We start from the raw sequence: 26,975 nt of genomic DNA on the forward strand, positions 1-26,975 counted from the left end.
GGAACCATGAATGCCAACAATAAATACTATTTTATGAAAATAGCAATCAATTAATTTCATACTCAATTAGTTGTCGATTAATTGATGAGTTGTTTCGGCCCTACGCCAAGGACAGCAGCCGCCCTAATCATCCCATCATTATTTATACTATTGGACTGCTGTATTGTTGTGCTTATGGGCGAATGACCTCCCTTTTAATAGGGACTCAGTCATAGTGTTTTTTTTATTACTATTTTTCTGTTCTATATTTCACTGTACCTTGCGCTCACAGTTGTTACCATCCTAATAATAAAAACCCCACAGAGGGTCTAAACCTTTCAAGCCTGCAGCCAAAAAAAAAAAAAAAGTTTGGGTTTTAGATACACTTTATTCAGAAATGTAACATATAAAAACCACAAACACAACAAAGATAAAAGGAAACAAATAATAACACAAAGGAACAGACGCAGGTACAGTACAATGTTGGTCTGGGTATATATTTCGTACAGGCAGACCTAAGCCCCCGTGGCTCGTTTTAGCAGGTGACGTGGTTCAGGCAATCAAACTGCATAGCTACAAGATCGCTGTAAGCCCTCTCATGCATGACAAGCCACACCCTACTGTTGGCAATCGCACTGTTCAAATCGGTGCTTGCGACGCCGACTTCGAGGAGCCGCTTCGATTTTGAAAAAGTAATTCCTGCAGGACTTTTGGCGATTTCCGGTGCGACAGCTGTGCACGAAGCCGCGCAGATGTCTCTGAAGTCGTACTGACACGCAGCTTTGAGATCATGCGATTTCAGATGAAGTTGCACGGTTTCAAAGCTGCATTAGGGCTTGTTTAGACGGGTAGCCTGGGGGGCAGTAAAAACAGGTAGTTGAGCCGTGGATTTACCAACCCACTGACCATCCAGTTAAAGGAAGCAATGCAGCTGACAGGGCTTTAACACGTGCTTTAATGCTTTGTGTCAAAAATTAAACCGCATGTCACATTAGGAGGGCAGTACCGCAGCTGAATGGGATCCATTTAAGTGTATTGGGCCACGCCACACCTGCCCTGCATGCAGTTGCAGTGCCGTAGTTCAACCTCTTTAACCACCCCGCCGATATACGTCGGCAGAATGGCACGGACAGGCAAATGGGCGTACAGGTACGTCCTTTTAAAATTTGCTGCCATGCCATTGCGTGCGCACGCCGGCCGGGACTTCCATGAGTCCGATCGCTGGTCCCGCGGACTCGATCGCCACGGGGATACCCGCGATCGTCTCACGGGGAGGAAGAACGGGGAGATGCTAATGTAAACAAGTATCTCCCCGTTCTGCCTAGTGACAGTGTCACTGATCTCTGCTCCCTGTGATCGGAGCAGAGATCAGTGATGTGTCACACACAGCCACGCCCCCCCCCCACAGTTAGAAAAACTCCCCAGGGCACACTTAACCCCTACACTGCCACCTAGCGGTTAACCCCTTCACTGCCAGTGTCATTTACACAGGAATCAGTGCATTTGTATAGCACTGATTGCTGTATAAATGACAATGGTCCCAAAAATGTGTCAAAATTGTCCGAAGTGTTCGCCATAATGTCGCAGTCACAATAAAAAAAATCGCTGATCGCCGCCATTACTAGTGAAAAAAAATAATTTTTAATAAAAATGCCATAAATCTATCCCCTATTTTGTAAACGCTATAACTTTTGCGCAAACCAATCAATATACGCTTTTTTTTTTTTTTTACCAAAAATATGTAGAAGAATACGTATCGGCCTAAACTGAGGAAAAAAATGTTTTTTATAGATTTTTGGGGGATATTTATTATAGCAAAATGTAAAAAATAATGCGTTTTTTCTTTTCTTTTCCTCATAAAAACCGCAGAGGTGATCAAATACCGCCAAAAGAAATCTCTATTTGTGGGCAAAAAAGGACGTAAATTTTGTTTGGGAGCCACGTCGCACGACTGCGCAATTGTCAGTTAAAACAACGCAGCGCCGAATCGCAAAAAGTGCTCTGGTCTTTGGCCAGCAAAATGGTCCGGGGCTTAAGTGGTTAAAAAAAGAAAGGCAGTGAGGAGGCGCCATATCATCGCCCAGCTGCCTGTCAACCACCCTCTGAAAAGAGATCTGTGGTGAATCGTATTTCGGAGGGGTGCTGCACAACGGAAGAAGCTCTAAGTGCCGTGTGGCTGACCAGTGTTGGAAGCACAAAAACATATATTTTTTTTTAATTGTGATTCTGATCAATAGAAAGTCACAGAGAAAAACATAAATCTAAAGGTGGGTATTGGTAGAAAATCTCAGTCTTCCATGGGGGGTCTCCAGGGTTCATCTCCTCTTATTTAAACTTCTTCTCCTTTCCCACCTCTTCCTCCACGCTCCCTTGCTTTCTCTTCAGATTTCTCCTTTCATTGCTGTTCTCCCGGGACAACGTAACAGATATCTCTGTCACACCATTCACGAAAATCTCTGCAAAGGAAGAAATGAAGATGAACTCCAAGAAATCAGCTTAATGCACACATGAAATAAATAGAATTTTTTTTTTTTAACCATTTCACTACCGGGCACTTGTACACCTTCCTGCCCAGACCGATTTTCAGCTCTCAGCGCTGTCGCCCTTTTGAATGACAATTGCGCAGTCATGCTACATTGTACCCAAACAAAATTTTTATCATTTTGTTCCCACAAATAGAGCTTTCTTTTGGTGGTATTTGATCACCTCTGGGGTTTTTATTTTCTGCTAAACAAATAAAAGAAAGACCGAAAATGTGAAAAAAAAAAAAAGTTGTTTTTGTTTCCGTTACAAAACTTTGTAAATAAGTAAGTTTTCTCCTTCACTGCTGGGGCTGCACTGACGGGCACTGACACAGTGGTGCTGATGGACACCGAATAGGTGGCACTGATGGGCACTAATATGCAGCACTGATAGGTGGCACTGTTATGCAGCACTGGTGGGTACACATAGGTGGCACTGGGCACTGATAGGTGGCATGGATGGGCACTGATGTACACTTATTGATGGTACGGATGGATGGCAGTCAGTGCCAAACTATAATGCCTGCCAATGATGCCCTTTGTGGGGACTGATTGGCATCCATTGTGGCCACTGATTGGCATCCCTGGTGGTCTAGGGTGGCATATCTGGTGGTCTAAGGTGGAATACCTGGTGGTGGCATCCCTGGTGGTCCTAGTGGCTTCCCTGGTGTTCCAGGGTGGGCATCCTCGGGGGGAGGGGGGGGAGAGGGGTGAGCTGCGCTAATAATTGATCAGCACAGACCCCCCCCCCCCCCCCGCGCTGTCAGAGGAGCAGCCGATCGGCTCTCCTCTTCTTGCGTCTAACAGACGCGAGTGAGGAAAAGCCGATCAACGGTTCTTCCTGTTTACACTGTGATCAGCCACGATTGGACAGGGCTGGTCACATGGTAAACGGTCTCCGTCAGAGACTCTTTACCTAGATCGGTGTTGCGGTGTGTCAGACTGACACACCGCAACAATGATCGCTGTGATGCGCACGTGGCGGCTTGATATCCTGCTGGACGTCATAGGACGCCCAGTCAGGATATTGAAACCACTTTGCCGACATTATATTGCTATATGGCGGGTGGCAAGTGGTTAATGTTTGGGGGGTTCTAAGTAAATATTAGCAAAAAATACTAAATAAAATAAATAAAATGGCCTGGTCCAGAAGTGCTTAAAATTGTTACATTGGGGGTTATTTACTAAAGGAAAATCCATTTTGCGCTGCAAGTGCACTTGAAAGTGCAGTCGCTGTAGATCTGAGGGGGACATGCAAGGAAAATAAAAAACAGCACATGATTGGATGATAAAATCAGCAGAGCTTCCCCTCATTTCAGATCTACCCCTTAGATTTAAAGCAACTGCACTTCCAAGTGCACTTGCAGTGCAAAGTGGATTTGCCTTTTTCGTAAATAACCCCCATTGCATCGCTTGTTACAAAAAAAAAAAAAGTGTATTTCAAGAATATTTGTTCAGAAGCAAAAACATTTTGTTTTTGCCCAATCGGCACGGAATGCATCAACATGCAGATTCACTGGACAAATGACTATGTGACTTTTTTTTTTTTATAAAACTGACTCCAAAGTATAGTAAAGAAAAAAAAAAGCAGTAGTATTTCTCTATTGTTTGAACGCAAAATAGTTTTATCTAGCATACAGAAAACATGTGCTGTGTTAATCAACATTAAAGAGGAAGTAAACCCTTCCAAACAACTTGGACCTATAGGTAAGCCTAGATTAAGGCTTACCTGTAGGTCCAAGCAATATCTCCTAAACCTATATGGTTTAGGAGATATTTGCCCGAAAATGGGCACCGCTGTCTACGGCGCATGCGCCGTAGACAGCGGCGCGCAGGCGCACTAAATGCGGCAAATCCAAGAATGGATTTGCCTAATTTGTCGACTCCCGTGCGCATGCGCGGGAGTGACGTCATCGCGGCTTCGCCGTATGGCAGCGGCGGAGCTGCGAGACGCGACTCCCGTGCGCATGCGCGGGAGTGACGTCATCGCGGTTGCGCCGCTGTGATTCGTCGGAGCTGCGAGACGCCACAAGCAACATGGATGCGGCGGACTACAGGGGACAGCGGCGACTTCGCTGGCTCCTGTGTCAGGTAAGTGACACATAATGAGCTACTATGCGATGCATAGTAGTCCATTATGCTTTACCTTTGCAGGGAAAAAAAGAGGAAGTAAACCCATCAGGGTTTACTTCCTCTTTAATACAGTGCCTTGCGAAAGTATTCGGCCCCCTTGAACTTTTCAACCTTTTGCCACATTTCAGGCTTCAAACATAAAGATATAAAATTTTTATTTTTTGTGAAGAATCACCAACAAGTGGGACACAATTGTGAAGTGGAACGAAATCTATTGGATTTTTGAAACTTTTTTAACTAATAAAAAAATGAAAAGTGGGGCGTGCAAAATGATTCGGCCCCCTTGCGTTAATACTTTGTAGAGACACCTTTTGCTGCGATTACAGCTGCACGTCGCTTGGGGTATGTCTCTATCAGTTTTGCACATCGAGAGACTGAAATTCTTGCCCATTCTTCCTTGCAAAACAGCTGGAGCTCAGTGAGGTTGGATGGAGAGCGTTTGTGAACAGCAGTTTTCAGCTCTTTCCACAGATTCTCGATTGGATTCAGGTCTGGACTTTGACTTGGCCATTCTAACACCTGGATACGTTTATTTGTGAACCATTCCTTTGTAGATTTTGCTGTATGTTTGGGATCATTGTCTTGTTGGAAGATAAATCTCCGTCCCAGTTTCAGGTCTTTTGCAGACTCCAACAGGTTTCCATCCAGAATGGTCCTGTATTTGGCTGCATCCATCTTCCCCTCAATTTTAACCATCTTCCCTGTCCCTGCTGAAGAAAAGCAGGCCCAAACCATGATGCTGCCACCACCATGTGTGACAGTGGGGATGGTGTGTTGAGGGTGATGAGCTGTGTTGCTTTTACGCCAAACATATCGTTTTGCATTGTGGGCAAAAAGTTTGATTTTGGTTTCATCTGACCAGAGCACCTTCTTCCACATGTTTGGTGTGTCTCCCAGGTGGCTTGTGGCAAACTTTAGACGAGACTTTTTATGGATATCTTTGAGAAATGGCTTTCTTCTTGCCACTCTTCCATAAAGGGCAGATTTGTGCAGTGTACGACTGATTGTTGTCCTATGGACAGACTCTCCCACCTCAGCTGTAGTTCTCTGCAGTTCATCCAGAGTGATCATGGGCCTCTTGGCTGCATCTCTGATCAGTCTTCTCCTTGTCTGAGCTGAAAGTTTAGAGGGACGGCCAGGTCTTGGTAGATTTGCAGTGGTCTGATACTCCTTCCATTTCAAAATGATCGCTTGCACAGTGCTCCTTGGGATGTTTAAAGCTTGGGAAATCTTTTTGTATCCAAATCTGGCTTTAAACTTCTCCACAACAGTATTACGGACCTGCCTGGTGTGTTCCTTGGTCTTCATGATGCTCTCTGCGCTTTCAGCAGAACCCTGAGACTATCACAGAGTAGGTGCAGGGCCGGTGCTAGACTATTTTGCACCCTAGGCAAGACCAGCTACTTGCGCCCCCCCCCCCCCCCCCAAAAAAAAAAACATACACTGCATGGCTTTGTGAAGTGTCATTAAATAATAGCACAACACACTCTTTGATCACAGATCCCAGTGTGTATTGTGTGACAATCTGTCAGTGCACTTTTTAATTATTTCACTGTGAACACCAGGGCCAATTGCAAGTGCGACCGTTCAGCCTGGATTACGAGCATCATGGGCCTGGTGCTGAAGATTTTGGTGGGCTCTGGATTATGAAGCCCCTTGCCCTGTATGATACATTAAAATTTTCTTTACAGGCCCGCCTTAACCGTCACTTGTGCCTAGGCATGCCTTCCATCACCACCCACTGCATCTGGGATCCCTTTCCTCATCATCTACTGTGCCTGCAGCCTCCCTTGCTTTACCACCCACTGCACCCACAGCCCTCTTCCCTCACCACCCAACATACCTGTAGCCCCCCTTTATTGCAGAAATACTACAGGAGAAGGTCACAGACTGCCGACAGGGTACAGGAGAGGGTCAGAGACTGCCGACAGGGTACAGGAGAGGCTCAGAGACTGCCGACAGGGTACAGGAGAGGCTCAGAGACTGCCGACAGGGTACAGGAGAGGCTCAGAGACTGCCGACAGGGTACAGGAGAGGCTCAGAGACTGCCGACAGGGTACAGGAGAGGGTCAGAGACTGCCGACAGGGTACAGGAGAGGGTCAGAGACTGCCGACAGGGTACAGGAGAGGGTCAGAGACTGCCGACAGGGTACAGGAGAGGGTCAGAGACTGCCGACAGGGTACAGGAGAGGGTCAGAGACTGCCGACAGGGTACAGGAGAGGGTCAGAGACTACCGACAGGATACAGGAGAGGGTCAGAGACTGCAGACCGGGTACAGGAGAGGGTCAGAGACTGCAGACCGGGTACAGGAGAGGGTCAGAGACTGCAGACAGGGTACAGGAGAGGGTCAGAGACTGCAGACAGGGTACAGGAGAGGGTCAGAGACTGCAGACCGGGTACAGGAGAGGGTCAGAGACTGCAGACAGGGTACAGGAGAGGGTCAGAGACTGCAGACAGGGTACAGGAGAGGGTCAGAGACTGCGGACAGGGTACAGGAGAGGGTCAGAGACTGCAGACATACTACAAGAGATGGTCGGAGACTGCAGACATACTACAGGAGATGGTCAGAGACTGCAGACATACTACAGGAGATGGTCAGAGACTGCAGACATGCTACAGGAGATGGTCAGAGACTGCAGACAGGGTACAGGAGAGGGTCGGAGACTGCAGACAGGGTACAGGAGAGGGTCAGAGACTGCAGACATACTACAAGAGATGGTCGGAGACTGCAGACATAGTACAGGAGATGGTGAGAGACTGCAGACATACTACAGGAGATGGTGAGAGACTGCAGACATGCTACAGGAGATGGTCAGAGACTGCAGACATGGTACAGGAGACGGTCAGAGACTGCAGACATAATACAGGAGATGGTGAGAGACTGCAGACATACTACAGGAGATGGTGAGAGACTGCAGACATGGTACAGGAGAGGGTCAGAGACTGCAGACATGGTACAGGTGTTTCCTAGGCTAGCAGTGACCAGTGTGGAAAAACATTGATCACTGCAATATGTGTAAATAGGAGTTTACAAGATATAACAATGTGCCAAAAAAAACAAAAAAACTAAGTCATTTCTCAAGCAAAGGAGGACAGTAAATGGTTAACAGGTCTGAGACGCTCCTAGCCTGACCAACCTAATTCCTTCAAAGATAATTAAAATTTCAAACAAATCATGGATGGGCTGGTATTTGCACATATAGTTATAGAAACAGCAGTCATTGCAGGTCTTGCAGAAGTCTAATCAGCATTCTCCTGTCCTGTGTTCAGTGTAAATAAAAACACAGATAAGAAGCAGTGTGAGAAGCGAGGAGAAGTCCTCCTGATCAGTGATCACTGCATATCCTACACACAGCACTAGAGAAGGAGAACACCATACCTGTCTGCAGCCAGCATTGTGACAGGTTTTATCTCATACCTTCACCATGCTCAGGTATGTCGGGTCCTCTCCATCCCGCCCTGCTCTGGCCAACATCTTCTGGTCAAATGTGGCGGGCTGGACAATATGATTGGCTAAGGAGTTAGTGGGAGGCGGAGCAACTTAGCAGTCACGCCCTCCCACTCAGAAGAGGAGCGCTATTGGCTGCCTTGTTACACAGACGCCCCTCTCCCTCCAGCATTGTGAAAGCCTGGGAGGGAGAGGGGAGAAGCTGCAGCCACACCGCAAGGCAACCACCCGCCCGCCGCACTGAACTGCTTGCTCTCCGTGTCCCCTATAAGCGGCTCTGCCGGGAGCTTGGGGGTGGGAGAAGAGGAAGAAAGGGGGAGGCAAGGGTCAGCTGCGCCCCTAGGCGGCAGTGCGCCCTAGGCGGCTGCCTAATCCGCCTAATGGGTGCACCGGCCCTGAGTAGGTGCATTTATACAGAGACTTGATTACACACAGGTGGATTCTATTTATCACCATCAGTCATTTAGGACAACATTGGATCATTCAGAGATCCTCGCTGAACTTCTGGAGTGAGTTTGCTGCACTGAAAGTAAAGGGGCCGAATAATTTTGCACGCACCACTTTTCATTTTTTTAATAGTTAAAAAAGTTTCAAGAATCCAATAGATTTCGTTCCACTTCACAATTGTGTCCCACTTGTTGGTGATTCTTCACAAAAAATAAAAATGTTATATCTTTATGTTTGAAGCCTGAAATGTGGCAAAAGGTTGAAAAGTTCAAGGGGGCCGAATACTTTCGCAAGGCACTGTATATATTTTAAAAACAAACACACCAAAAAAAAAAAAAAGGGGGGGGGGGAGAAAAAGAGTAAGGGACTTTTATTAAAGTACCAGAAATAATCATGAAGTGCACAGAGTATAAAAAACATTATTTTGGTAACTGATAAAAAATATATTTGACTTATTACATAGTAGGTGAGGTTAAAAAAAGTCCATCAAGTCCATCCCATGTGTGTGATTATATGTCAGTATTACATTGTATATCCCTGTATGTTGCGGTCGTTCAGGTGCTTATCTATCAGTTTCTTGAAATTATCGATGCCCCCCGCTGAGACCACCGCCTGTGGAAGGGAATTCCACATCCTTGCCACTGTTACACTAAAGATCCCTCTACGTAGTTTAAGGTTAAGCCTCTTTTCACTCGAGTGGCCACGAGTCTTGTTAAACTCCCTTCCGCAAAAAAGTTTTCTCCCTATTGTGGGGTCACCAGTACGGTATTTGTATATTGAAATCATATCCCCTCTCATGCGTCTCTTCTCCAGAGAGAATAAGTTCAGAGCTCACAACCTTTCCTTATAACTAATATCCTCCAGACCCTTTATTAGCTTTGTTGCCCTTCTTTGTAGTCGCTCCATTTCCAGTACATCCTTCCTGAGGACTGGTGCCCAGAACTGGACAGTATACTCCAGGTGCGGCCGGACCAGAGTCTTGTAGAGGGGAGAATTATTGTTTTATCTCTGGAGTTGATCCCCTTTTTATTGCCAATATTCTGTTTGCTTTGTTAGCAGCAGCTTGGCATTGCATGCCATTGCTGAGTCCTTTTCCATCCTAGATTCCTCCAGAGGTTCTCCCCCAGTGTATAGATTGCATTCAGATTTTTGCCACCCAAATGCATTTTTTTACATTTTTCTACATTGAACCTCATTTGCCATGTAGTTGCCCCTCCCCCCATTCATTTGTTCAGATCTTTTTGCAAGGTTTCCACATCCTGTGGAGAAGTTATTGCCCTGCTTTGCTTAGTATCGTCGGCAAATACAGAGATTGAACTGTTTACCCCATCCTCCAGGTACTTTATGAATAAATTAAATAGGATTGGTCCCAGCACAGAACCCTGGGGGACCCCATTACCCACCCCCAACCATTCCGAGTACTCCCCATTTATCACCACCCTCTGAACTCGCCCTTGTAGCTAGTTTTCAATCCATGTACTCACCCTATGGTCCATGCCAACGGACCTTATTTTGTACAGTAAACGTTTATAGGGAACTGTGTCAAATGCTTTTGCAAAATCCAGATACACCGCGTCTACGGGCCTTCCTTTATCTAGATGGCAGCTCACCTCCTCATAGAAGGTTAATAGACTGGTTGGGCAAGAACAATTCTTCATGAATCCATGCTGATTACTGCTAATGATACCATTCTCATTACTAAAATCTTGTATATAGTCCCTTATCATTCCCTCCAAGAGCTTACATACTATTGATGTTAGGCTAACTGGTCTGTAATTACTAGGGTTGTATTTTTGGCCCTTTTTAAATATTGGTGCTATATTGGCTTTTCTCCAATCACCTGATACCATTCCAGTCAGTAGACTGTCAGTAAAAATTAGGAACAATGGTCTGGCAATTACTTGACTGAGTTCCCCAAGTACCCTCGGATGCAAGTATTATTATACTCTACCTTGAGATCCATTGTTATTGCCACCTAACAGCTCCTGACTTCCATTGGTGGTCACCTGGACCTGCAGTGATGACACAGTGATGGTGCTGTGAACTGAAAAGGAAGAATCTTTTTTAAGGTACAGTGATACAGTAAAAAATGTGGGCTTTATCACTGCAAATCTAGGGTCAGGTTATTTGTCTGGCATATTTGGGGTTTTATTTTTCTTTGGTCATTGGCTTTACAGCTAATCACACAAGGTTCTAATTTCCCATCATTGACCCAACATGGTCACAGACGGCTATAAACCTCTGGCAGGGGCTCTACTCTTTCCCTGCTGTATCCAAAACAAAAATAAAATGTTTTGGATGGATGGAATCACAATTACAGCCCAAGGGCTGCATATAATATCCATTGTATGTAATGCCACAGAACCTGTAAGAGACCGTTGACAAAATGCATGAAAGAGACTGCAGACATAGTACAGAAGACAGTCAGAGACTGCAGACATACTCCTGGGAGATGATCAGAGACTGTGGACATACTACAAGAGATGGTAAGCGACTGGACATACTACAGGAGATGGTCAGAGAACGGGGACATACTACAGGTGAGGATCACAGACTGCAGACATACTATAGGAGACCATCAGCGACTGTGGACATACTACAGGTGAGGGTCAGAGACTTCAGACATATTCCTGATATGGCCAGAGACTGCGGACTTACTACAGGAGATGGTCAGAGACTGCAGACATACTACAGGAGATGGTCAGAGACTGAGGACTTACTACAGGAGATGGTCAGAGACTGCAGACATACTACAGGAGACGGTCAGAGACTGAGGACATACTACAGGAGACGGTCAGCGACTGCAGACATGGTACAAGGAGAGGGTCAGAGACTGCAGACATAGTAAAGGAGAGGGTCAGAGACTGCAGACATGGTAAAGGAGAGGGTCAGAGACTGCAGACATACTAGAGGAGATGGTCAGAGACTGCAGACATAGTAAAGGAGAGGATCAGAGACTGCAGACATAGTAAAGGAGAGGATCAGAGACTGCAGACATACTAGAGGAGATGGTCAGAGACTGCAAACATAGTACAGGAGATGGTCAGAGACTGCAAACATACTAAAGGAAAGGGTCAGAGACTGAAGACATAGTACAGGTGAGGGTCAGAGGGACTTCAAACATACTACAGGAGACAGTCAGACACTGCAGACATAGTAAAAGAGAAGGTCAAAGACTGCTGACTTAGTAAAAGAGATGGCCAGAGGCTGCAGACATAGTACAGGAGATGGCCAGCGACTGGACATACTACAGGAGATGGTCAGAGAACGGTGACATACTACAGGTGAGACTCAGAGACTGCAGACATACTACAGGAGATGGTCAGAGACTGCAGACATACTGCAGGAGATGGTCAGCGACTGCGGACATACTACAGGAGATGGTCAGAGACTGCAGACATACTAAAGGAGAGGGTCAGAGACTGCAGACATACTAAAGGAGAGGGTCAGAGACTGCAGACATACTAAAGGAGAGGGTCAGAGACTGCAGACATACTAAAGGAGAGGGTCAGAGACTGCAGACATACTACAGGAGAGGGTCAGAGACTGCAGACATAGTACAGGTGAGGGTCAGAGAGACTTCAAACATACTACAGGAGACAGTTAGAGACTGCAGACATAGTAAAAGAGACGGTCAGAGACTGCAGACATAGTACACTAGTTTGTTTATTTTTTTTTCAATTAATTTATCCTACCCTGAGGGATCATTGACATTGATGTAAGCTATGGAACCAATCTGGTTTTCCAAAAGCGTTTATTTTTTTTTACCTTCCTATAAAAAAGGGGTTAAACACCTCTGGTGAGTTGCCACCTACCCTTTGAGCACCCATGGTGAAGGAACTAGAAGACATCTTTGTGTAAGAAGCACATATTTGGTGTTGGGAATTGTCACATTGGACTTTTCTATACTAATTTGTATTACTTTTGCATTGTTTATCGTTATTGACATTTTAGCAAATGTTGTTTTCACTGAAGACATCACTATACACTTGCTTCCTTAGTTGCATAACGCTGTGAGTGCCACTTCCTTGACTTATGGTTTTCATTAATACATGAAATGGTCAGAGACTGGGGGGGGGCATTGTACATGAGTTGGTTGGAGACTGCAGACATGGTACAGGAGGCAGTCAGAGATTGCAGACACGGCACGTGATGTGGTCATGGACTGCACAGAATCTACAGCACATGGTCAACATGCTGCAGGAGATTGGGTTCATATCACGTGAGACTGGCAGGTATCATTGCCATTACAGCCTCTTCATAAATAAATGCTCCCATGTCTGTGATCCCTGCAACATCCTTTAGCCCTTGTACACACGATTGGAGATTCCGACGACCAAATCCGTCTGAGTTATTCCGACGAATTAATTCCGGATGAGGTCCGGAAGTGATGTTTCATACACACGGTCGGACCAAGTTGACGAAATTTCCGGTTGCCAAGAACGCGGTGACGTAAGCCGCGTATGCCGGGACTACGTTCAGGCTGGTAGCCAATAGCTTTGGCCTAGGAATTTGATCTGAGCATGTGTGGCACTTTGTCTGTCGGAGTAGGCTACACATGATCGGAGTATGTCCGATCGGAGCATTTTGTCGGAAAATATTTCCGACAAGTTGGAAAATTTGGTCCGATGGATATTCCGACGGAAACAGTCCGATGCAGACCACACACAGTTGGAATATCCGACAAAACGGTCCGATTGGAAACATTCCAACGGAATCTCCGACCGTGTGTACAAGGGCTAAGAGTCCCTGTCACCAAATTTCACTTTCCTTTTAGCAAAATCCATAAATAGAAGTCAGAGGAAAAATAAATGTAGGAACATCCGGCAAGGACACCAAGGTCACCAACAATTGTATTTTTACCATTTCCAGAAATAATATAAAAAATTGGAGAGAAACATTTCATTACCTAGATTTCCATTGATTTCGTCAGGTGACACCTCCTGGCTTCCATTGGTGGTGGTGGTCTGGACCTTGACCCGGCAGGTACCATCTTTTTCTACGTCTGATAAGACATAATATGCGTGAGATTTTCTGATGAAAGATAAGGATGTTTTTACTGAATAATAGTACTCTATCTGTCTGAGCTTCTGATAATCATGCATGGTCACCTTGGACTTACAATGTCCATCTATGGAGAAGACCAACCATTATCCAGTCAGATATCATTCTGTTGGTTAGAGATTGCAAAATGAACATATTGATGTATATGCGTTAATCATGTCCCCTAGCTTTGTTCCCTACATGGTACATAGGCCACTTTATTAGGTACACCTGCTCAATTGCTTGCTAACACAAATTGCTAATTAGCCAATCACACAGCAGCAACTCAATGCATTTAGGCATCTAGATGGGGTGAAGACAACTTGCTGAAATTCAAACCGAGCATCAGAATGGGGAAGAAAGGGGATTTATGTGACTTTGAACATGGCATGGTTGTTGGTGCCAGTGGGGCTTGTCTGAGTATTTCAAAAACTGCAGATTTCCTGGGATTTTTACGCACAACTGTCTCACAGGTTTACAGAGAATGGTGGGAAAAGGTGAAAATATCCAGTGAGCGGCCGTTGTGTGGAGCAAAATGCCTTGTTGATGTCAGAGGTCAGAGGAGAATGGGCAGACTGGTTCCAGATGATAGAAAGGCAACAGAAACTCAACCACTCGTCCAAGGTATGCAGAATACCATCTCTGAACGCACAACACATCCAACCTTGAAGCAGATGGGCTACAACAGCAGAAGACCACAACAGGTGCAACTCCTGTCAGATAAGAACAGGAAACTGAGCCTACAATTGGCACAGGCTCACCAAAATTGGACAATAGAAGATTGGAAAAATGTTGTCTGGTCTGATGAGTCTGGATTTCAGCTGCGACATTCAGATGGTGGGGTCAGAATTTGGTGTAAACATGAAAGCATGGATCCGTCCTGCCTTGAATCACCGGTTCAGGCTGGTGGTGGGGGTGTAATGGTGTGGGGGGATATTTTCTTGGCATACTTGGGGCCCCTTAGTACCAATTGAGCTTGGGATAAACTCCACGGCCTACCTGAGTATTGTTGCTGACCATGTCCATCCCTTTATGACTACAGTGTCCCCATCTTCTGATGGCTCCTTCCAGCAGGATAATGCACCATGTCACAAAGCTCCAATCATCTCACCACTGGACAATGAGGTCCCTGTCCTCCAATGGCTCCAATCATCTCACCACTGGACAATGAGGTCCCTGTCCTCCAATGGCTCCAATCATCTCACCACTGGACAATGAGGTCCCTGTCCTCCAATGGCCTCCACACTCACCACATCTCATCCAATAGAACACCTTTGGGATGTGGTGGAACGGGAAATTTGCATCACGGATGTGCAGCCGACAAATCTGCAGCAACTGTGTGATGTTATCATGTCACTATGGAGCAAAATCTATGAGAGATGTTTCCAACACCTTGTTGAATCTATGCCACCAAGAATGAAGGCAAAAGGGGGTCCAACCTGGGACTAGCGAGGTGTACCTAATAAAGTGGCCGGTGAGTGTATGTTTCGGCTGGAGGTCAGATCTTTAATATTTGTCCATGTGCATGTATGGCCAGATCTTCTGAATAGGCTACCTGGTCTGACTCTTGCTCCTATACGCCAATTTATTTTTCCCTCTTGAAATTTAACCAGTAAAGTTAGCCCATTTTTTTATTTTTTTTTGTTTAATGTGAAAGATTTTATGTCACGAGAATCGTGATTTTTTTATTCTAAGCAAAAAAATCGTGATTCTCATTTTGGCCAGAATCGTGCAGCTCTACAGTATATACTATAAATATTGCTTCCAGCCCTCCATGATGTTACATATGGCAATGCCAAAAATCCGTGATAGACTCAATAGTATCAGCAGAAGATAAAAGTCTTAAAGTAGATATAAACCCAATCACTAACATCTCTAATCTTTAACCACTTTCAGCCCCGGACCATTTTGCTGGCTTAAGATCAGACCACTTTTTGCGATTCGGCACTGTGTCGCTTTAACTGATGATTGCGCAGTCGTGCGACGTGACTCCCAAACAAAATTGACGTCCTTTTTTTCCCACAAATAGAACTTTCTTTTGGTGGTATTTGATCACCTCTGCGGTTTTTATTTTTTGCGCTATAAACAAAAATAGAGCGACAATTTTGAAAAAAAACGCATCATTTTTTACTTTTTGTTATAATAAATATCCCCCAAAAGTATATAAAAAAAAATTTTTTTTCCCCTTCAGTTTAGGCCGATACGTATTCTTCTACATATTTTTGGTAAAAAAAAAAAAAAAATCACAATAAGAGATTATTGGTTAGTTTGCGCAAAAGTTATAGCGTTTACAAAATAAGGGATAGTTTTATGGCATTTTTATTAATAATTTGTTTTTTTACTAGTAATGGTGGCGATCAACGATTTTTATTGTGACTGCGACATTGTGGCGGACACGTCAGACATTTTTGACACATTTTTGGGACCATTGTCATTTATACAGCAATCAATGCTATACAAATGCACTGATTCCTGTGTAAATGACACTGGCAGTGAAGGGGTTAACCAGGGGGTGGCAGTGTAGAGGTTAAGTGTTCCAAGGGGCGTGTTACTAACTGTGGGGCGCTGGGCTTTGTGTTAGTGAACACTGATCTCGGCTCCAATCACATGGAGCAGAGATCAGCGTCACTTGTTGCTAGGCAGAACGGGGAGATGCTGTTTACAACGGCATCTCCCCATTCAGCCGCCCCGTGAGACGATCGCGGGTATCCCCACGGCGATCAAATCCGCGACCGGACTCACGGGGGTCCCGACCGGCACGCGAGCGCGCTGCCGGCGGTGCGCACGCGATGACAGGGCAGCATTTAAAAATACCTTTACGCCAATATGCCTGCCCGTGCTATTCTGCTGACGTTCATCGGCGTACGCCCGTTGGGAAGTGGTAAATATGTAATTTCAAAAATTATTTAAATCTGCAGCTTTCATAAAAAAATTAAATCCCTGGTAATCCTGCCATAAAGGTCTTTGTTCAGGCACTTCCTGTTGTAGGGTGACAACGCTATGAACCTGTTTCCCCAACTGTGCTCCTGGAGACTACAAGGGGTCATTTCAACACACATTATGCAGGCGTAGTCCACTGTTGTCACCGTTGGCTCCAGGCACACTGGTGCTCATAAACTGCCGTTTTTGGGATTTTTTTTAAAGCCCATAAACTCCCCTCTATGTTATCCTATGTGTTCATGCACACATGGACATTTTTGTATGTTTATCAGCAGTGGAGTTTATGGGCTGTTTTCTGAACGCCATAAAATCTCATTCAGGAGTCGTTTTTATGACTACAAAAAACGCCAAACGCTCATTAACATCGACAAACGCTCAAAAACATAGCTCACCAGTGTTTTTTTTTTTTATGTTTTTGATCCATTGAAAAAAAAAAAAAAACAACGTTAATGTGGAAAAACACTAATAAACGCTATTGCAAAAATGTTAAAAAAAAAAGTTGAAAGACTCACTGCAAAGCTACTGGAGTTTTAATGTTATTTTAACGTCCAAAGTGCATGGAGCCTTAAGAAAACCACCCTGAAAATGCCACACGGCTACCGAGACAATGCATGTAGACAGGAAGTTGCAAAGGGGCTGCAGGAGATTTGCAGCACTGAGATGTAAGGCATTGCCAGAAGAAGGATGGCCATCTTTATTTACCATACACAGCAAACGTATATTAAAAATCGATAATTTAATTAGCAGTGTGTGATGTTCTACCTTGAGATCCATAGTCAATCGACACTTCTTGATTTTTATTGGGGGATATCACCTTGGCCTGCGTATATGAGAACTTCACGGAGATGGGACTCTGGTCCTGAGAGGGTGGACTTTCTTGAGGGACCGATGAGGAAACAAAATACAAGGTTAATATTGGAACAAGATTAGGTTTTATTGGATATCAGTACAGTGTTGTCTTCTGCTGGTCGAAGACTCTAGTGCTAATCATACTGTATGTGATCATCACAGATAGGGTCCAGCCATTATTCTAACATGTGGAAGCTCTGCAGAACTACCTCCTGGGACCTGGTCTATGGTACATTCCTTGACTGATTATTGTGCAGTATGCTGTGGAATATGATGCTTTTCTTTGACTACTCTATGCCCTTTTCTGCTGAATTCGGTGCTTTATAGTTCATAAATGATAATTGTAATCTATTTATATTGATCAGTGTCAGTCTACCTAATCTGAGCTCTCAAGAATCCTAAATATGCTACAAAGTACAAGCGCATAACAAAAAATTTCAGCAAAATACTATTTATCCAAGTGATGTCCATAATATAATGATGAATGAAATCTGATAAATGTCCAAAAAAAAATAATTCAATTTTGTGCACGTGAATCTTCTTAATCCTGGTGAGCCTGGGAGGTCTTCCACCACCACCACCTGTCAAACATCCTACTCACCCGAACTTCATGACACCCATTACAGTAGAGCTGGGCAATTTTCTCCCAAAAAAACTTGATTCACGATTTTAATCGAGTTTTTGTTTTGATGCTGGCCGGTCCCAAGAAGCTGCCGGCAAGAGTTTTTAGGTGAGGCCGCGGCTTTGTCCTGGTCCATGGCGTCCGGCCTTGCGGACTAGGCCAAAGCTGCGGCCTCGCCTAAAAAACCCTGCCCGCAGCTCTGACATTTATACTTAGGGGTGTACTCACTTTTGTTGCCAGCGGTTTACACATGAATGGCTGTGTGTTGAGGTATTTTGAGGCGACAGAAAATTTACACTGTTATACAAGCTGTACACTCACTACTTTACATTGTAGACAAGTGTCATTTCTTCAGTGTTGTCACATGAAAAGATATAATAATATATTTCCAAAAATGTAATGTATGGGTGTACTCACTTTTGTGAGATACTGTGTGTGTATATATATATATATTTATTATCTATAGCTCCAGTCTGTATTTAACTACAGTTTCCTCTACCACTTTACTAATCTCTACAATGTACCTGGCTGTCTCTCCTGCTTTCTGTATACTACTGCTTTTGTTTCCCTCTGTCCTTATTTGCAGACTTTCCATCTGTCAAATGTCTCTATATTATCCTAGATCAGTGGTCTCCAAACTGCAACCCTTTGCTTGCCTTTATCTGGCCCTTGGGGAACTTCTCCTCTCACTGATGGAAGACACTATTCCTCCCACTGACACCAACAATGGGGTATAATTCCTGCTACTGACATCAAGAGCAGGGCACTATTCCTCCCACTGACACCAATGATGGGGCACTATTCCTCCCACTGACACCAATGATGGGGCACTATTCCTCCCACTGACACCAATGATGGGGACTATTCCTCCCACTGATACCAACAATGGGATATAATTCCTGCTACTGACATCAAGAGCAGGGCACTATTCCTCCCACTGACACCAATGATGGGGCACTATTCCTCCCACTGACACCAATGATGGGGCACTATTCCTCCCACTGACACCAATGATGGGGACTATTCCTCCCACTGACACCAACAATGGGATATAATTCCTGCTACTGACCTCAAGAGCAGGGCACTATTCCTCCCACTGACACCAATGATGGGGCACTATTCCTCTCACTGACACCAAAGATGGGGCACTATTCCTCCCACTGACACCAATGATGGGGACTATTCCTCCCACTGATACCAATGATGGGGCACTATTCCTCCCACTGACACCAATGATGGGACACTATTCCTCCCACTGACACCAACAATGGGATATAATTCCTGCTACTGACCTCAAGAGCAGGGCACTATTCCTCCCACTGACACCAATGATGGGGCACTATTCCTCCCACTGACACCAATGATGGGGCACTATTCCTCCCACTGACACCAATGATGGGGACTATTCCTCCCACTGATACCAATGATGGGGCACTATTCCTCCCACTGACACCAATGATGGGGCACTATTCCTCCCACTGACACCAATGATGGGGAGTATTCCTCCCACAGACACCAATGATGGGGCACTATTCCTCCCACTGACACCAATGATGGGGACTATTCCTCCCACTGATACCAATGATGGGGCACTATTACTCCCACTGACACCAATGATAGGGCACTATTCCTCCCACTGCCACCAGCGATGGTGCACTATTTCTTCCCCTAATGCCAAAGATGAGCTTAACTGTCGCCAAGACAATTTCTACTCCCAATTGCCACATTCTGGCCCCCCTCTAGTCTAAAGGACAGTAAACTGGCCCTTTGTTTAGAAAGTTTGGAGACCCCTGATTTAGAAAAAAAAAAGAAGAAAACTGTGGAAGGAGCGAACGACTGTGGATGGCATTCATAAGGTGATTTGATTCATTGAGATTTGATTTGTTTATTCTTGGCAGATCTAAGTGTAGCACCCTGATGTTTAAGCGGGATGGCTATTCAATTTATCTGCCAAGTGATAGTTGCCTTGGCCAATTACCAGGATGTCAATTGCGTTCACCCTAATTCTGAAATTTAGGTGAGGTCAGATGATTGGAGTCTGGTGCCACCTGGACGGCTGTCTGGGTGGATGGGTGTTGTGCTGCCACGGGCTCCTAGGCCGGAGCCTTAGGCCTATCTCAGGGACATCTGGCTGCTAGGCTGTCTGAGGGCCTATCCAGAAGCAAGAATGCAGCAACCAGAAGTGACGGTTCTGCCAGTTGGAGAACCTGTCGTGGTCAGAGGTAGAGGGGAAGCTGTTGCCACTAAGGGATCATCCACCTTACTACCAGGGACCACTGTGAGTAGCTGAAGCAAGTACCAGAGCAGTATTCTCACCAACCGGGTACGGTGAAGAATTGGGAAACTTCAGAAGATGTCAAGCCAGGGACCCAGCCAGCGGAGGTGACGCTTGCAGAGCATTATTGTGTGCCAAGCCAGGGACCGAGCAGGCCAGTGGGTTTGAAGAGTATCTGTGAGTGCCAAGATAGGGACCCAGCAGCAGGGGCAGACTGACAACTCATGGGGCCCCCGGGCAATAGAAGATCATGGGGCCCCCTTGGTCTCCACACTCAAGCCAAACCTGCACAGGGAGACACTGGAGAGAGAGAACATACACACAGGGGGTCACTAGTGGGAGAACGCACACACACACACAGGGACACCAGAGGGAGAACGCACACACACACACGGGGGGACACTGGAGGGAGAACGCACACACACACACACGGGGGGGGGACACTGGAGGGAGAACACACACACACAGGGGGGACACTGGAGGGAGAACGCGCACACACGCACACAGGGGGGGGACACTGGAGGGTGAACGCGCATACACACGGGGGGGGACACTGGAGGGAGAACGCACACACACACACACACACACACACACACACACACACGGGGACACTGGAGGGAGAAGGCACACACACATGGGGACACTGGAGGGAGAAAGCGCACACAGGAGGACATGCACACAGGAGGACACGCACACAGGGGGACATGCACACAGGACACACACTTACACAGCACAGGACATGCACACAGGACACTTCCACAGCACACAGGGGGACACGCACACAGCACGGGAGGACACGCACATGGGAGGACATGCACACGGGAGGACATGCACATGGGAGGACATGCACACAGGACACATACTTACACAGCACAGGACATGCACACAGGACACTTACACAGCACACAGGGGGACATGCACACGGGAGGACATGCACACGGGAGGACATGCACACGGGAGGACATGCACACGGGGGGACAGGCACACGGGGGGACAGGCACACGGGGGGACAGGCACACAGGACATGCACACAGGACACTTACACAGCACACCGGGGGACATGCACACAGGGGGACATGCACACAGGACATGCACACAGCACAGGGAGACATGCACACAGGAGGACATGCACACAGGGGGACACGCACACAGGAGGACATGCACACAGGAGGACATGCACACAGGGGGACATGCACACAGGACACACACTTACACAGCACAGGACATGCACACAGGACACTTACACAGCACACAGGGGGACACGCACACAGCACGGGAGGACACGCACACGGGAGGACACGCACATGGGAGGACACGCACACAGGACACATACTTACACAGCACAGGACATGCACACAGGACACCTACACAGCACACAGGGGGACATGCACACGGGAGGACATGCACACAGGGGGACAGGCACACAGGGGGACAGGCACACAGGACACATACTTACACAGCACAGGACATGCACACAGGACATGCACACAGCACAGGGGGACATGCACACAGGACATGCACACAGCATAGGGGGACATGCACACAGGAGGACATGCACACAGCACAGGGGGACATGCACACAGGACACACACTTACACAGCACAGGACATGCACACAGGACACTTACACAGCACACAGGGGGACACTTACACAGGGGGACATGCACACAGGACATGCACACAGCACATGCACACAGCACAGGGGGACATGCACACAGAACACAGGGGGACATGCACACAGGGGGACATGCACACAGCACACAGGGGGACATGCACACAGCACACAGGACACATACTTACACAGCACAGGACATGCACACAGGACACTTACACAGCACACAGGGGGACATGCACACGGGGGGACATGCACACGGGAGGACATGCACACGGGAGGACATGCACACGGGAGGACATGCACACGGGGGGACAGGCACACGGGGGGACAGGCACACGGGGGGGACAGGCACACGGGGGGACATGCACACAGGACACTTACACAGCACACCGGGGGACATGCACACAGGGGGACATGCACACAGCGGGACATGCACACAGCGGGACATGCACACAGGACATGCACACAGGACATGCACACAGCACAGGGAGACATGCACACAGGAGGACATGCACACAGGAGGACATGCACACAGCACAGGGGGACATGCACACAGGACACACACTTACACAGCACAGGACATGCACACAGGACACTTACACAGCACACAGGGGGACATGCACACAGGGGGACATGCACACAGGACATGCACACAGCACAGGGAGACATGCACACAGGAGGACATGCACACAGGAGGACATGCACACAGCACAGGGGGACATGCACACAGGACACACACTTACACAGCACAGGACATGCACACAGGACACTTACACAGCACACAGGGGGACACGCACACAGCACGGGAGGACACGCACACGGGAGGACACGCACATGGGAGGACATGCACACAGGACACATACTTACACAGCACAGGACATGCACACAGGACACTTACACAGCACACAGGGGGACATGCACACAGGGGGACATGCACACGGGAGGACAGGCACACAGGGGGACAGGCACACAGGGGGACAGGCACACAGGGGGACATGCACACAGGACACATACTTACACAGCACAGGGGGACATGCACACAGGACATGCACACAGCACAGGGGGACATGCACACAGGACATGCATACAGCATAGGGGGACATGCACACAGGAGGACATGCACACAGCACAGGGGGACATGCACACAGGACACACACTTACACAGCACAGGACATGCACACAGGACACTTACACAGCACACAGGGGGACACGCACACAGCACACGAGGACATGCACACGGGAGAACATGCACACGGGAGAACATGCACACGGGAGAACATGCACACAGGGGGACATACTTACACAGCACAGGACATGCACACAGGACACTTACACAGCACACAGGGGGACACTTACACAGGGGGACATGCACACAGGACATGCACACAGCACAGGGGGACATGCACACAGGACATGCACACAGCACACAGGGGGACATGCACACAGGGGGACATGCACACAGCACACAGGGGGACATGCACACAGCACACAGGACATACACACAGGACATACACGCAGCACACAGGGGGACATGCACACAGGACATACACACAGCACAGGAGGACACTGTGGGATGGAGGGACCCGGGGCCCATGCATCTGTCTGTACCGCGCCGCCCCCCCCCCCACATCGCGTGTGGCGGCCCTGGTGTCTCGGCTTCACTCACCGAGCCACTGGATGCTGAGCCTGAGACACTTCTAACAGCGCGCTGCTCCCCGCCGGCCCCTCCACTCTTCTCGTCGGTCCCAAGTCAGGTGATGTCACGATGCATACAGTACAAGCACCTGGCCTGGGATGGACAGGGGAAGGAGGGGCCGGCGGGGAGCAGCGCACAGTTAGCAGTGTTATTATCTGCATCGCGGGCGCGGCATGTAATTCAGCCACTGCAAGTGGCCTCTCATATGGCCGAGTCCGGGCCCCTAACGTCCGCGGGCCCTCGGGCGGCGCCCGAGTGACCGACTGGTCAGTCCGCCCCTGCCCAGCAGGGACGTGGGGGTGACACTTGAGGAAGATACTGAGTGAGAAGATTGGAGGCGCTCAGGAGTCTTAGCCCTTGTACACACGGTCGGAGATTCCGACGGAATGTGTCCGATCGGACCGTTTTGTCGGATATTCCGACTGTGTGTGGTCTCCATCGGACTGTTTCCGTCGGAGTATCCGACGGACTAAGTTTTCCAACTTGTTGGTAAAATTTTCAGACAAAATGCTCCGATCGGACATACTCCCATCATGTGTAGAGAATTCCGATTGGACAAAGTGCCACGCATGCTCAGATCAAATTCCTACATCAAAGCTATTGGCTACTAGCCTGAACATAGTCCCGTCATAACGAAATAACGTCATCACGTCGGATTTTCCGACAACTTCGTCTGACCGTGTGTATACAACAGTTTCGGACAAAATCCGACGAATTTGGTTGTCGGAATCTCCAACCGTGTGTACAAGGGCTAAGTGATAGACTGAGAGCTCAGTTGAGTGAAGATCTACAATATTAACTTGTAGAAGAAGCAAAGAAGTTTGTTGCAACCTTTGTTAGAAACTCTTTAAGAATTGTTGCCATAGGAGACAGCATTCCTGCTCATGCAGATGGGGCATCTTACTTTATGCCTTTCACTGCATTGCTGTCTGCCTATAGAAGTCTCGGAGTCTGCCAATTAACATTCCACCTACTAAAGGGTGTCCTGGCCCCAACTCTCTCTCCCACAGTTCTGTTTAAGAGTCAATAAATCTCTTTGCATTCAAGAATTACATTATTGCATTACACCCACCATGCCTTGTAACCCACTCTACACAGAAGGATGTCAGCTATTCCTAACTCTTGAGGTCACCACTAGGCCTGGAGAGGCCTGGGACTTGGCTACATAAGACAGTTCACAACAGTGACCCTTGTGTTTCTTTGCCACCAATGACTACTTTCAGTAGAGTAGCACGGAGGACCACCCAGGGCCAACTATGGACCAGTTTGGGGATCTCTAAATTGCCAGACCTGTGCAATGCCTGCAGGAATATAAATGAGTTATACAATGGATATGATCTGGGTTACTGGCTACAACATTCAGTTTTACCATCACTGCTTGAATTGTTGGAGCTGCTGTTGGTTTGGTCGTCCTGGTCCTCACTCCCATCCTCATTCCCATCTTCCAAAGACTCAGACAGATCCATGTCTTTAAAAAAACAGATGAGGAAAAGGTAGAGATATCACACACAGGAGAAGGATTCTCACATTATATATTAGAGACTGCAGAAAGTCTATTGTTTCTCAGTCAGACAGGCTCTGTCTAGTAGACTTTCGGTGAGATAAGAGGGGTAACAAGGCTATTGAAGCAGGAAGCACAGCCTGCATATGTAACTATAACTGCCCCCATGTACAGTTATAATGTCATAAGCATGCATTGATAAGTCTAATGAAATTTCAGCGATATCTGTGACTTGCACATCTAAAAAAAAATCCCCATAAGGAAAAATGTTGCTCTATAATGCTCACAAAGAGGACGGCAATACATAAATATATTAATAATTAAAAAACCTGTAATGTAATTGAAATCCTGTTTACATACTGGAGTCCAGACTGTTGGGGAGACTGGTCATTTCCACCGTGTTGGACTGACTATGTTCTTGTTCTGTGGGGAAAAAAAACACAAATACAGAATAGAGTCATATTCAATATTATTGGCACTCCACCAGAACTGACAAAAGATATAAAAAAGATATAGAAAAGATATAAAAGTTTACATATCTTTTTTTACCCATTGTATTTACTAAACAACTTCCCTTTCAGCCCCTAGTGCCTGTTGGAATGAACAGTGTACAGTACACTAAAATGTAGAACTGCGTTCTCTTAGCCCTTGTACACACGGTCGGAGAATCCGTCGGAATGTGTCCTATCGGACCGTGTTGTCGGATAATCCGACTGTGTGTGGTATGCATCGGACTGATTCCGTCGGAATATCCGTCGGACCCAATTTTCCAACTTGTTGTAAATATTTTCTGACCAACTGGTCCGATCGGACATACTCCGATCATGTGTAGAGAATTCCGATCGGACAAAGTGCCACGCATGCTCAGATCAAATTCCTACACCAAAGCTACAAGCCTGAACGTAGTCCCGTTGTAACGAAATAACGTCATCACGTTCTGAATGATCGGATTTTCCAACAACTTGGTCCGACCGTGTGTATGCAACAGTTTCGGACACAATCTGTCGGACAAAATCCAATGGATTTGGTTGGCAGAATGTCTGACCGTGTGTACAGGGGCTAAGACTGATTTCATCTGTGCAGAAAAAAAAATATCTATTGGAGGAGGCAGCAGCCACTTTGATTCTGGGTTGGATTTAGAAGCAAGTCAAGTGTCTCTCAAGTGCCTCAGGTTTAGAAGCAGGTCAGGAACCTCTAGTTCCGTGTGGACTTGTTGAGATATCTGTTGAAACATAATAAGTTTATTTTTGATGAAGAGTACTATTGTCAAGCTCAAGGCACAAAGTCTTGCAAACCTTCTTAGTGAATGGGAACAACATGTAGTTGAGAATGACACTTTGTTGATATACCTGTCCAGAAGCATAACCTGGTTCGGGTACATTGACGACGTTTTGATTTCATGAGAATGAAGTAGTTGGGTTTGGGAGAGAATAATTTGGCTTTGAAATTAACTAGTACATAACAACCCAAGAAAAGTCAACATGTACTACTGGACTTTACTATCGGGATAGGGGATGATGGACCATTCATTACTTGACATTCAATGTCAACCAATAATCTTCTTCGTGCCAACTAGTAACCCAGGGCTTGACAAATTTGCTTGGAATCTAGAAGCCAGCTAAAAAAATTAGGAGCCAGGTCGGTAACGGCGAACCGGACCTGTCCCTGACCTGACATGGAGACGAGTGAGGGGAAGATAGCGCAGCCCCCCCACCTGTCTCCAAGTCATTGCCCATAGCTCTTAGGCCGCGTACACACGGGCGGATTGTCTGGCCAACTAAGTTCGTCAGACAATCCGACAGACAGTCCGTTCAAAATTTGCATGAACGGACTTGACCACACACGATGAGCAGACAGTCCGCTGAAAGCTTGCGCGATGACGTGTACAGCACGTACGACGGGACT

The 26,975-nt window shown here is 46.8% G+C and overlaps 1 protein-coding gene across 3 annotated transcripts in view; it reads right to left on the reverse strand.

Moving 5' to 3' along the window:
* Positions 1 to 347: 347 nt before the first annotated feature.
* The window catches only part of LOC143986979 (uncharacterized), a 36,742-nt gene continuing 10,114 nt past the window's right edge, over positions 348 to 26,975 (reverse strand). For 2 of the 3 annotated variants that reach the window (XM_077485396.1, XM_077485395.1), the window contains 6 exons: positions 25,431 to 25,493; positions 24,939 to 25,037; positions 17,276 to 17,389; positions 13,440 to 13,535; positions 10,482 to 10,574; positions 348 to 2,435 (listed from right to left, as the gene is read on the reverse strand). In XM_077485396.1, the coding sequence (XP_077341522.1) occupies positions 2,305 to 2,435; positions 10,482 to 10,574; positions 13,440 to 13,535; positions 17,276 to 17,389; positions 24,939 to 25,037; positions 25,431 to 25,493 (596 nt within the window). In that variant the 3' untranslated portion in view covers positions 348 to 2,304. The remainder of the gene's footprint in view (positions 2,436 to 10,481; positions 10,575 to 13,439; positions 13,536 to 17,275; positions 17,390 to 24,938; positions 25,038 to 25,430; positions 25,494 to 26,975) is intronic. The other variant, XM_077485398.1, reaches the window with a different exon arrangement.

Source organism: Lithobates pipiens, unplaced genomic scaffold, assembly GCF_037356315.1.
Source record: "Lithobates pipiens isolate NorthernLeopardFrog02 unplaced genomic scaffold, aLitPip1_a1.2 Scaffold_18, whole genome shotgun sequence".
Taxonomy (NCBI): Eukaryota; Metazoa; Chordata; class Amphibia; order Anura; family Ranidae; genus Lithobates; species Lithobates pipiens.